At 33.0% G+C, this 13270-nt stretch overlaps 1 protein-coding gene across 1 annotated transcript in view; it reads right to left on the bottom strand.

The window, feature by feature from the left end:
- LOC143046333 (solute carrier family 38 member 10-like) overlaps positions 1–13270 on the bottom strand; it is a 113863-nt gene that overhangs the window by 51196 nt on the left and 49397 nt on the right. The window contains exon 4 of the mRNA XM_076219440.1: positions 11210–11255. Within this exon, the coding sequence (XP_076075555.1) occupies positions 11210–11255 (46 nt within the window). The remainder of the gene's footprint in view (positions 1–11209; positions 11256–13270) is intronic.

Below are 13270 nucleotides of genomic sequence, written 5' to 3'. Positions count from 1 at the left end.
ATCATATCTATTGGAACAATCAAACTAAGTTCATGAATCAAATAATATCTAAAATTCACACTAAATATTGATGTCATTTTATCATTTATTTAGTACTAAATACAGATTTTTTTTATATTTAATTACAGTTCCTTTCTCCTGTCTGTATCCACTCCCCTGTATCTCATAGCTCATAAAAAAAAGAAGATATGGTATGAGGGCCAATAAGACAACTCTACATCCAAGTCACAACGTCTAAAAATTAAACAATTACAGGTCAAAGTACGTCCTTCAACACAAAGCCTTGGCTTTAATTTTACAAAGGAATGCTTTGTGAACTATCCCTTTGTGTTACATATATTATTTTTTTGCTTATTAGTTTACACAATGTGCTCATATTCCAGAAATTTGAATTTGCTTTATTTTTATTCACTATAAAATTGATAATATTTAGGGTTATTTGAATTTGTTTTTTTGTTTTATTTTGTAGACAATGACCCGTAGAGGTAAAAAGAAAAGTGATTTTACTAAAAGAAAAGAGCAACGAGACCGAATGAGAGAGAGAAGAGAAAAGCAGACTGATGACAAAAACCTCATCTCTACGGTCAATCAGAGCGGCACCTCTTTAAACTGTCCTATAAATAATAATGAGAGCGTCAACTCTATAAACTGTCCTATAGAACCACATCAGAGCGTCAACTCTATAAACTGTCCTATAGAACCAGATCAGAGCGTCAACTCTATAAACTGTCCTATAAATATTGATCAGAGTGTCAGCTCTATAAACTGTCCTATAGAACCAGATCAGAGCGTCAACTCTATAAACTGTCCTATAAATAATGATCAGAGCGTCAGCTCTATAAACTGTCCTATAGAACCAGATCAGAGCGTCAACTCTATAAACTGTCCTATAAATATTGATCAGAGTGTCAACTCTATAAACTGTCCTATAGAACCAGATCAGAGCGTCAACTCTATAAACTGTCCCATAGAACTAGATCAGAGCGTCAACTCTATAAACTATCCTATAGAACCAGATCAGAGCATCAACTCTATAAACTGCCCTATAGAACCAGATCAGAGCGTCAACTCTATAAACTGTCCTATAAAACCAGATCAGAGCGTCAACTCTATAAACTATCCTATAGAACCAGATCAGAGCGTCAACTCTATAAACTGTCCCATAAGTATTGATCAGAGCGTCAACTCTATAAACTGTCCCATAAATATTGACCAGAGTCAAAAAAAGCTGGATTTTGAATCAATTAATAAAAAGCTGGATTTTGAATCAATTGGAACAAATCTGGATTATGGAAAGGTTAAAAGAAATCTTGGTTATGAATCAATGAAATCAAAACAGAGTTCTAAAAGCACACACAATTTAAAAGAATCAATGGTTTCAAATTTAAATGATACAATCCAATTGGTTACAAACTTATCAAAAAAATCAAATGATGCAAAAAATGAACAGACAAATAGCCGTGAATTCTTGAATAATATTGGAAACATAATTGATGAAAAAGAAAATAAACAGATTGGTTTAAATGGGTTTTCAGAATTTGAACAAGATGATAATTTGTTGAAGCTATATAGTCAAAAGAACAAAAGAACAATACCTGAAAACTGTATAGAAGTTAGAAGATCACGTTCGGATAATTGGATAGTTCAAGGTAGTTTTCATCAAGGTGATATCAGATTTGGAATTAATAGTGGGAAGCAATGTGTTGCAAACTGTTTATCAGCTCTTGTCCATAGTAAATTTAAAGATTTAAATGATTGGAATCAGATTTATTTAGACAATGTTTTGATAGATGGAAACAAAATATATAACCGTATTCATGGTGATAATATTCATTTACTTGTATCAGACCTACCAGACATGATTGACATGTCAGGAACATTACTGAAAATATCAAGAAAAGAATCAATTACAGCTGTTGTAGATACTTCTGGAACTATAGATTTTAGTGAATTTGGAAATTCCTTACCTTTAGACCAAGCTTTACAAGAGTCTCTCATAGACTATGATGCTTGCTTTATATGTGCATATGACACTACTTTTTTAGCCTTGAAACATCATCAAGATTTACTTTTGTTTGATTCTCATGCACGAAATGAGCTTGGATTAAAGGACAGCGATGGTAAAAGTTTACTTTTAAAGTTAAGCAATCTGGATCACCTATACCAGTACTGTTGCAACATGATGGCTGGTGCAAGTCAAAATCAATGGTTTGAGGTAACAGGAGTCAGTATTAGTTTTTTTGGACAAGAACCTAAGATAAAAACTAACTCAGAAAGTCATAAACCATTAATCCCCAGTGAATTAAGATTGTCTGAAATTTTAGAAACTGGAAACCAAAATAAGCTTCCTAAAACACGAGAAAATATTACTCCGATCACCAATATATCACAAGAAGTATTCAAGGTGAACATTTGCAGTAATGGCATTGAGAAAGATAACGAAGTACACATTGATGAGGTTATTAATGATTGTGAATCTGATATTGAGATATTATCTACAGCAGAATGTTTTTATGATTTTATACCCTTGAATACACTTGTAAAGAAGAAGCTTTGTAAAATTGTGAATATACCAACCAAAAAAATATCCAAACACAATTCTTCAAATTGTTATAACATAGGTCAACCAACTGCTTGCAAAACTATCACAGGTGATGGAAATTGTCTATTTCGAGCCATTTCATATTCACTATCTAATAGACAAGAATATTTTGGAGACATACGAAATGCAATAGTTGATCATTTGTTAAGAAATGCAGAAGTTTTCAAGTCATTTTTACAGCCAAGATTTAAAACTGTAGAAGAGCATATACAAACTCTCAGAATGGAAGAAAATAATGTATGGGGAACTGAACTGGAAATAGTAGCTTGTGCTGACCTTCTTAAAACAGACATTTATACTTTTTATAACAACTCATGGATTAAATATTCTTCTTCTCAAATATGTAGCAACAATTTTGTTAATGATCAAGCAATTTATCTTCAACATAATGGAGATATCAATCATTATGAAGTTGTCACAGCTGTAAAACAAAAGACTATAGCTATGTCAACAAATGGATTACAATCTAGACAAGAACATGAGACAAAGTATGAAATTTCAAGGAAATCTAAGGTAACAACAAAAAAAATTAAAATTGATGAAGACCAGATGAATGACTCCCTCAACAATACTGAATCAAAAGTGTTAAAAAATGAAAAAGAAAGGATCAGGTACATGACAGATGATAAATTTAGAGCTAGAAAGATAGAAGCATCAAAAAGAAAATATCAGGAGAATGAAGGAATACGTTCAAAAAAAATATGTTCAGGTATTAAAAAATATGAAGAAAATGAAACATACAGAGAGAATTTAAAACAAGCAGGAATTGAGAAATATAATGAAGACAATGAGTACAGGGAAAAGCTGAAACAATCAAGTGTACACAAGTATAAAGCAGATGAAAAGCACAATGAACATGTGAAACAAGCAAGTATACACAAGTATAAAACAGATGAAAAGCACAATGAACATGTGAAACAAGCAAGTATACACAAGTATAAAACGGATGAAAAGCACAATGAACATGTGAAACAAGCAAGTATACACAAGTATAAAACAGATGAAAAGCACAATGAACATGTGAAACAAGCAAGTATACACAAATATAAAGTAGATGAAAAGCACAAGGAACATGTAAAACAAGAAAGTATATACAAGTATAAAGCAGATGCAAAGCACAAGGAACATGTGAAACAAGAAAGTATACACAAGTATAAAACAGATGAAAAGCACAAGGAACATGTGAAACAAGCAAGTATACTCAAGTATGCAAATGATGATGCACACAGAATTAAGATTAAACAACAAACATCAGTACGTCGTGAAAGTCTTCAGGTAGAAAACAAGCAAATAACTGAGGTAATAAGAAAATTTAAAGATGAAGTTAAAAAAGGTCCAGAATGTGTTTGTGCTTGTTGTTTGAGACTGTTTTTTGAAAAACAGGTTCAGATCTGCAAGAAAGAATCTTACGATAATTCTATATTTGATTCAGTTACAACAAATAAATATGAACACAAATGCACAGATAATTGTAAGACAAATTGTGCCTTTGAAGGAACATGTAGAACAAGTCTATGGATCTGTTATACTTGCCATCGTAAAATGTTGAAAGGTAAAATACCTGCTGACTCCTTTTCGAATAGCCTATTACTAGAAGATGTTCCAGTAGAGTTAAAACAGCTCAATTCAATAGAGCAGCAACTTATAGCACAGAACATTCCATTCATGAAAATTATGGCTTTGCCAAAAGGAGGACAAAAAGGAGTTCATGGACCTGTTGTTTGTGTGCCATCTGATTTGAAAAAAGTGACATCTATATTACCCCGATCTGAAGATGAAAGTCTATTACTGAAGGTAAAGTTAAAAAGAAAGCTTAACTACAAAGGATATGACAAATATCAATTTGTAAGACCAAACCATCTAGAGCAAGCACTTTTGTATTTAAAGGATCAAAACATATGGTATAAAGATGTGGCTATCAACAATGAATGGATTAATCCAATTCCTGAATTAGACGATGATCAAGTAGTAAATGAGGAATCTGAATCTGATGATACTGAGATGGTGATGGAAAACGAAATACAGGAAGAAGAAATGACAAAGTCTTCTACAACAGGCAATGAAAGAGAAATAGAAAATGAACCAGTTAGCTACATTGATGATAGTTTACGTGGTGTTCAGTTAGACACTTGTTTACAACCTGCTGATATCGGACAAGAGGCTTTAGATTTATGCTTTGACCAAGTATTTAATATAGCTCCAGCAGAAAATAATAGTCCTCTAAGTGTTCTTCAAGAACCAGGAATTGAAGCTAAAACCTTTCCTGTACACTTTCCTTCAGGCAAAAATACTTTTGATGAAAACCGTGATGAAAAACTGACTATTGGAAGGTACTTTAATCTTAGATTGATGAGTGTCGAAAATAGATTTGCCAGAGATACTTCCTATATATTTTTTAGTCAATATTTAACAGAGCTCACTAGCGTGATTTCAAATGTACAGATATCTCTTAGAAAGCAATGCCCTATTTCAAAAGAAGGAAAGAAAGTAACTAGAGAAATGCTATGCAACAAGGAAACCTTAAAAGAATTATTTAAAAAAGATGAAGCTATAAAATATCTAAAACCTATTCGAGGAACTCCTCCCTATTGGCAAAGTTCACAAAAAGATATATTTGCAATGATAAGACAGTTAGGAGTCCCAACATTCTTCTGTTCTTTTTCTTCTGCAGACTTTAGATGGTCAGAAATTGTAGACACAATTTTAAAACAACAGGGTGACATGCGAAATACTGAAAATATGACATGGGATGAAAAATGTAAAGTTCTCTGTAGCAATCCCGTTACAGCAGCAAGAATGTTTGATAATAGATTCCATAAATTTCTGAAGAATGTTATCATGTCAGAAGCTCAACCAATAGGGAAAATAATCGACTATTTTTACCGAGTTGAATTTCAACAAAGAGGTTCTCCCCACACACATTGTTTGTTTTGGGTAGAGAATGCTCCAAAATTTGGTGAAGTTGAAAATGATGAAATTATCACTTTTATTGACAAGTACATTTCATGTGAGATACCAGATGAAAAGGAAGACAAAGAGTTGCATGACATTGTTATGGCAGTACACCAACATAGCAAAAAACATTCAAAATCTTGTAAGAAAAAAGGAACAGTATGTCGTTTTAATTTCCCCAGACCTCCCTCAAATAGAACATTTATCTCAGAACCAAGTGATCCAGATAAGGATTCAGAGGAAGAGGAAGATTTTGCAAAAGAAATGTTGTCAAACTTATGGAAAGTAATAAAAGAGAATGAAGATAAAAACTTAGAAGTATCTGACATTTTCAAGAAAGCAGGACTAACTCAAGAAATCTTTGAAAAATGTTACTGTTTCATCACCAATCGAAATACAGTAGTTCTTAAGCGTCAGCCAAATGAAATATACACCAATCAGTATAACCCACACCTTTTGAGGGCTTGGGATGCAAACATGGACATACAATATATTTTGGATGCATTTTCCTGTGTTGTATATATTATAAGCTACATAAGTAAAGCTGAGCGAGAGCTAGGATTACTACTGCTGCAGACCAAAAATGAAGCTGAAGAAGGAAATTTAAATGCTCAACAGACTTTGAAAAAAATTGGAACTTCTTACTTACACCATAGGGAGATAAGTGCACAGGAAGCTGTTTTCAGAGTAACAGGATTGAGATTAAGAGAATGTTCAAGGAAAGTAGAATTTATACCCGTTGGTGAAAATCCATGTCGAATGAGCATTCCTTTGAAAGATCTGGAGAAACAACAAAGTTGTAAGTCTGCAAAAAGAAAAAGGACTGATAGTGACAGTGAAAATGAAGATGAAGATGAGAATAGCACTTGGATGAACAATGTTGTTGATAGATATAAAGGTAGACCACACATTGACATCTTTATCAAAATATGTCTGGCAAGATTCTGTTCTGAATACAGTGTTATACTAGAATCACAATTACCTCAAAAAATTAATAAAGAAACAACCTTCAAACTTGATGGCTCACTTGGATACATTAGAAAGCGCACAAGAACTTCCCCTGCAGTTATAAAATATCCACGCTTCTCACCAGAAAATTCACCAGAAAAATACTATCAAAGCATATTGCAACTTTATTTACCATACAGATATGATGAACAGTTAAAACCACCACTATTTCAAACATATGAGAATTTCTTCACCTGTGGTACAGTAAAATTTGAAGGAGATAATGAGTTAAGTTCTGTAAGAGAAATTGTTGTCAAAAACATGTCAGATTTTGTAAAAGATGGTCATGATTTAGAGGAAGCAGAAAAGCAATTAAATGAAAAAGGTCCGAATGAAGATGCTTGGTGTGAGTTATGCCCAGAAGCAGAAGTAAATAGAAGAGAATGTATAGATGAAGGCAAAGTAACAAGTGTGATTGAGGAGGATTTATCAATACCAGATTTGAATAATGAAAAGAGCTCATCATCTGTTGGAACTAATTTGCTGTCGGTTTCTCTCACTAAAAATGAAATTATTCCAAGGCTAAGAAGTCTGAATGTGAAACAAAGAAGAATTCTCTATAAAGTAAGAGATTGGTGCATTCAGAAATCAAATGGAAAAACACCAGAGCCTTTACATTTATTTATCACTGGAGGAGCTGGAACGGGTAAAAGTCACTTGATCAAGTGTATACAATATGAAGCAACTCGAATATTAGCACAAACTTCAGAGAATCCAGATGATCTCACAGTTCTATTAACCGCTCCAACTGGAACAGCTGCTTTTAATATTCATGGATTGACAATTCATAGTGCTCTTGGAATTTTCAAAACACTGTCACCTGATCATGCAACTCTCAGTGAAGACAAAATTAATTCACTCAGAACAAAGTTAGAAAATTTGCAGATCTTGATTATTGATGAAATTTCTATGGTCAATAAGAAATTGTTGTTTTTCGTACATGAGCGACTTAGACAAGTGAAAAAAAGACCAGACAAATGTTTATTTGGAGGTGTTTCAGTAATTGCTGTTGGCGATTTTTATCAGTTACCACCTGTCAAAACAAAAAGGGTAGACAAATTGTATGTAGATGACCCCTCTAATCCCTCAAATCAACTATGGAATAATTCGTTTGAAATTGCTGAGTTGGATGAAATAATGCGTCAACGTGAGGATGGTTTGTTTGCAGAACTACTAAATAGATTGCGTGTTAAGCAAAAAAATGAAAGTTTGACATTTTTGGATAAAAGAACGCTAACACACTGCTTTGGAGATGGCCCCGATGAAGCCTTGCACATATATTCCACAAATGCAGAGGTTGATAACTTTAACAAGGAGATGATAATGAAGATATGTACAGAATCAAAACTAATTGAAGCACAAGACTTCCAAAAAGACAAAACGTCAGGAAAATTGACTTTGAAAAGAGTCCATTGCACAAAGTCAGATGTATGTCTTCCGATATCTATCCTTTTGTCCGAGGGAGCAAGAGTAATGCTTATCAAGAATGAGGACACCGCAGATGGTTTAGTAAATGGTGTAATGGGAACTGTTATATCTATCAAAGACTTCTCGTCTAACTCCCTCCCAAGTATTATATACATTCACTTTGACAATGAAAGAGTAGGAAGAAATGCAAAGGTACAAAAAATCATAAGTGGAAAACGCTGTGTTGGATTGAAACCCTCAAGTGAAGACATTCCTTTTAGCAATTGTGTACGAAAACAGTTTCCATTAAAGTTAGCCTGGGCTTGCACAATTCACAAAGTTCAAGGATTAACAGTTGAAGAATGTGTTGTTGATCTGAACAAATGTTTCACATATGGTCAAGCATATGTTGCTCTTAGCAGAGTTACCTCAAAATCTGGTCTACACATTAAAAGCATAGACACTGAAAAGATAGACAAGAAAATCTTTTGTGATCCTGATATTGTAAAGGGTGTTTCAGAAATGACTAGATTTTTGCTTGAAATCGATGATGTAGCAGAGGAACCAACTCAATCTTTTCAAATAATGTATCACAACATTCAAGGTTTACAGACTCATGCAGAAGATTTGAAGCATAATCCAGACTTTAGAAGGGCTGATTATATTTGTCTAACTGAAACCTGGACTAATCAAGAACTCATTTGCTTTGAAATGATGGGATATGATGGTTTTCATTTGCCCAGATCTCTAGCTTTCGAAGATGATAATTCTTATTATTCTTCTTTAAAGGAAATGCAGCATGGTGGTGTATGTGTTTTTTACAAGCTTTCTACAGAAACTGAAATATGCAACTTGGCCTCAAACTTAGAATGTATAGTTTTCAAGATATCAAGTAAAAATATTTTAGTTGCTACTGTATACAGAACTCAGAAGTATAGTCTAGGAAAATTTTTGGAGAACTTGGAGATATTAATATGTAAGTTAGTAGACTTATCAGAAAAAATTGTTGTAATTGGTGATTTTAATCAAGATATTTTGAAAGGTGGTTGTACAGTATTTAATTTCATGTCATCAAAAGGTTTCAGACAGCTTGTAGATAGTCCAACAACAGAAGGAGGGACTCTTATTGATCATGTGTATGTAAAAGGATGTCTTGATACACAGATTTCTATTATTCCAACATATTACAGCTATCATGAGGCACTGAAAATAGTAATTCCATATGACTGAAATAGATAGGATAAATATGTAGAACCAACAGACCCATAAGTTATAAATATGAACAGAATTAAACAAATATCAGTTTTAAACTTGATTTAAAGCATTGTATAAATTAAAAAAAAAATATGCCTCCTAAAGTCCAACCCTTCGTCCCCGTCGTAGGAGGCGGATATCAGCACTAAAACATGATTTAGTGCTGATAACAAACAGGGCTCTGGCAACACACCATACCCATTGTTATCCGACACAATGGGGAATCAGAAAAAATGTCGGAATACTCAAGTTTTTTCTGCAAGGATAGGTATATGTTGGGACCACTAAAATGTGTCGGTTAAAGCAGGATGTTGGAACACTCAGGTATCGATTAGGCAGATAAAACTGTATGACCATTGTAGTTGCTTAAGTGTATCTTCGTCATGAATTAGAAATATTTGTCACTGTATGAAAAACAAACAACAATTTAATCAATTAATCCAAAGGGAAGGTTAGAATAGATAATTTCTGAAAGTAATACACATATTTCAATGTTTATTTCACAATTCTTTGTTATATTTTTTTCTCTCTAAATATAATTATTGATCATCAAGATAAATATTTTCCAGAATGAAAATCAACATTCCCTAGAAAATTTCATCGGTGAGAACAGTTTTAAAAGCGTTTACTTGTGGAAAGACCATCAATAGTTCTTTGAACAATTGGTTTTTAATTATTATTATTCTTTTTCCGCCAAACTTTGACAAATTTAGCCGCGTTAACCGTAAGACGTGTCGCTTTCATGTTCACACTTTGTATCGGTGTCATGAATACCTATCTGGAACTCACCCTGTTAGTCGAAATATTTTGTCGGTTCGGAGTTATCCCTCCGAAACCCAAAAACCTTGTTATCGTTCCAACACTGTAACCGTAATAGGTAGAAAAAAAACAAAGGGTGAAATTTGTTCAGGACCAGACCCCGGTTCTTCGTTACATTTGGATCGAAAAGATTCAACGACTCATTGGTAGGGTTATGCCCCTCTGAAAATTAACCGGTGTCGGTTGGCCACCAAAACTCAGAAACCGTAAGTCGTAGACACCTAGGATCTTCACCATTCATCATCAATTCATGTATCTTTGAAAAATACCTCAAGGTCAAATTTGTATGTTGACCTTGACCTTTGACCTAACACCTTGTTATGGGATAATCTCAGAAACCATTATACTTACAGAAGTTTTAAATAGTGGAAAATGTTTGGGTCATTATGGCGCAACTTTGTTACATTTTGACCAAAGAGATTTGACCTTTCTATAAGGGGCATAACCCCTGTTTTAGGTTTCTGAAAAGACAAAATCAGCTTTTACTATATAACCAAAGGTCCTAGACCCTTGGGGTCTTCAGTAATGGCATTGGGGACTAATGACCTTGACAAAGGTCAAAAGGTCAAAGGTCAAGGTCATGTCCCAGATAGCGAATTTAGTGTTTTTAACCTTATATAAAGGATTTTTAGTGTGTTTTGGAGCTTTTTAAGGTTGACCTTGACCTTTTCAATACATTCTACGTCTGTTGGAACATGTATTTTACATTACAAAAGGAAAGACCTCTCAATTGTTCAAGAACAATTGACAGTTTAATTGTATATACATTTGTTACAATATACAATCATTTAGTGTTAAAGTGAAAAAAAGAACCTCAAAATTTAGTCTGTCCTTTGAAAAAGCAATCTGCTGTTGAGGAATTAGAAGGCAGATGAATGACAGACATGTGTTGAATGGCAGACAATTTGGAATGGCAGACAAATGTGTAATTACGTACAGGTGTGGAATGGCAGATGGATGTTGAATGGAAGAGTAATGTGGAATAACTGAAAGATGTTGAATGGCAGACAGGTGTGGGACAGCAGACAGATGACGTATGATTAACAAATGTGTGATAACAAACAGATTTGAAAGAAAGTTCTTGGTGTCCTCTAATGCAGAAAAAGTTTACCTTTCCAAAACAGCTAACAAACCAAAAAATACTATTTTTTTCTTCAATTTACTTACCCAATTTCTACAGCCACTTTTCCTGGGGAACCATGAGTATAATAAGCTAAAAAAATAAAATTTAATTATGCAATTAATAACTTTTTAGTGCATTAATATGCTGATAAAAAATATAAATAGATTTATAGATTATAAAAAGGATGTGGTTAGATTGACTTTGTGACAATTCTACACCAGAGATCAAATGATATAACATTTTTTACTTTTTTTACTTGATGCAACCCAAAGTATTAGTAACAGGAAATGAAACTCTTATTGTATACCAGGTAATAGTACCAACCTAGATTTGGTAAAGAAAAAGAAGTTATAATGATTTCCTGTCAAGCTCCTAAATCTGTAATAACAAAAATTTTATCTTAGAAAAATCAATCCACTGTAAAAATTTTAATCAAACATTTACTGTTTACTTTCATGACATACATGACATAAGATATTTCGAACAAAAAGACTGCCATTAGTCCCATTATTTTTCATAAATATTTTAATATTTGACCATCTATTTGTAGCATTTTGATATTTTTTTAGATTGAATTGTTTCCCTTTGTATAGTTATTGGAATTTAGTTTGGAAATTATTTTTACTCTAAAATAATTATTATTTAGTGATTAAGATATTCAAAGAATATATAAAAAGAAGATAAAGATAAAAATAAATAGATTTTAATTTTATTGTAAAAAGAGATTTTTGATACTCTCGTAGGTTAAAGTTGACTGCAATTGCGCAGATAATAGCGGGGGTAGTTTAAAGAGGTTGACATTTAATTTTGTCATTCACTGACAAGTTTTTTGGGAACACAATGTGACATGTGTAATTAGAAACAGAATTGTGAACATACAAATATTATGTTATAAGATTATTGTGATCAGCTATGATTGTCAGAAAGATTGATAAAGATTGCGATTATCTGCAATGAGACGTCTACCTTACTTAGGACGTTGCCTAAAATTTATATAAATTGAAACTAGAAGATTTTCACTGTGAAATTTTTATAACAGAAGAAATAGTTGTGATATTATGATGATATATATATATATATATAAGGAGAATTTAATAAACTATCATTAATATTTTTATACATCTTAATTCATAAGGCCTGTGTCGTTACAAATGGTGTGTGTCGACAGGATCTATTTAATTTAATTTGAGATTTGAAATTGGCAACGTGTAGTAGACAAAAAATTTCTAGGGCATATACGGTAAGAAGACAAGAAGTCCACAATGTCTAAAGAGGAAAAGTAATAAAAGCGAACTGAAGAAACAATCAATTAGAGATTATACATAAAGAAAGAGAATTAAAATGCAAGTGAACCAACACCTGAAGTGGTGATCGTGCGGTAGGGTAAAAACGAGTGGATACCGCGCGGTATTCACAGTCATCTTGAAAATAAAGAATGTGTCGACAATAAAGACAACAACACTCATGTTTTTACGGCATAGTATCTGTTTATTGGATCTACATGTTTTGCCTAGTAGATAGGCATCATCAGGACAATTATACAAAGAAATATGACAGTGAAGTATGAATCTTGCGGTTTAGCGGTTTAACCGGAAGTGTAAGTTACATAATAGTAGTTATGGTGACATTATATAAATAAGAAAGTGAAAGTGAAAGTAAATTAAATAGAAAATATATAAATAGAAATGTTAGTGTTTTCTTGAATGGTAACAGCATCTCGTGTGGTTGACATCTATCCCGTTTTGTGTAGTTAATCTCATGGGAGGTCTTTGGTGGTATTGTACGTTATTGTTATTATATAATCATGTCAGTGAATTCCAAATTGGACAACACCTCACTGTTCATTCCGTACAGTCAACTGGCTTCGCTCTGGAACCCTTGAGTTACTGCTTCCAATTGCGTCGGTAATGGTGTGAAGTGTATGATCGTCGCACATTTTGGAAATTAAAATAGTGGTAGATCCGTAAATATTTAATTATGAGTTGTGTTAATGTTTAAAGCTTTTGCTGTGGTTTGATGTTGAATCTGTAAGAGCTTCCAGCAGGTTTCTTCTTTCTAAACCGGTGGTAAAGTATTGTAATACTCTGTTAAATCTTTATGTTAAT

Source organism: Mytilus galloprovincialis, chromosome 9, assembly GCF_965363235.1.
Source record: "Mytilus galloprovincialis chromosome 9, xbMytGall1.hap1.1, whole genome shotgun sequence".
Taxonomy (NCBI): domain Eukaryota; kingdom Metazoa; phylum Mollusca; class Bivalvia; order Mytilida; family Mytilidae; genus Mytilus; species Mytilus galloprovincialis.
The sequence above is the reverse complement of the archived record's forward strand: the minus strand, read 5'-3'. Positions and strand labels throughout refer to the sequence as shown.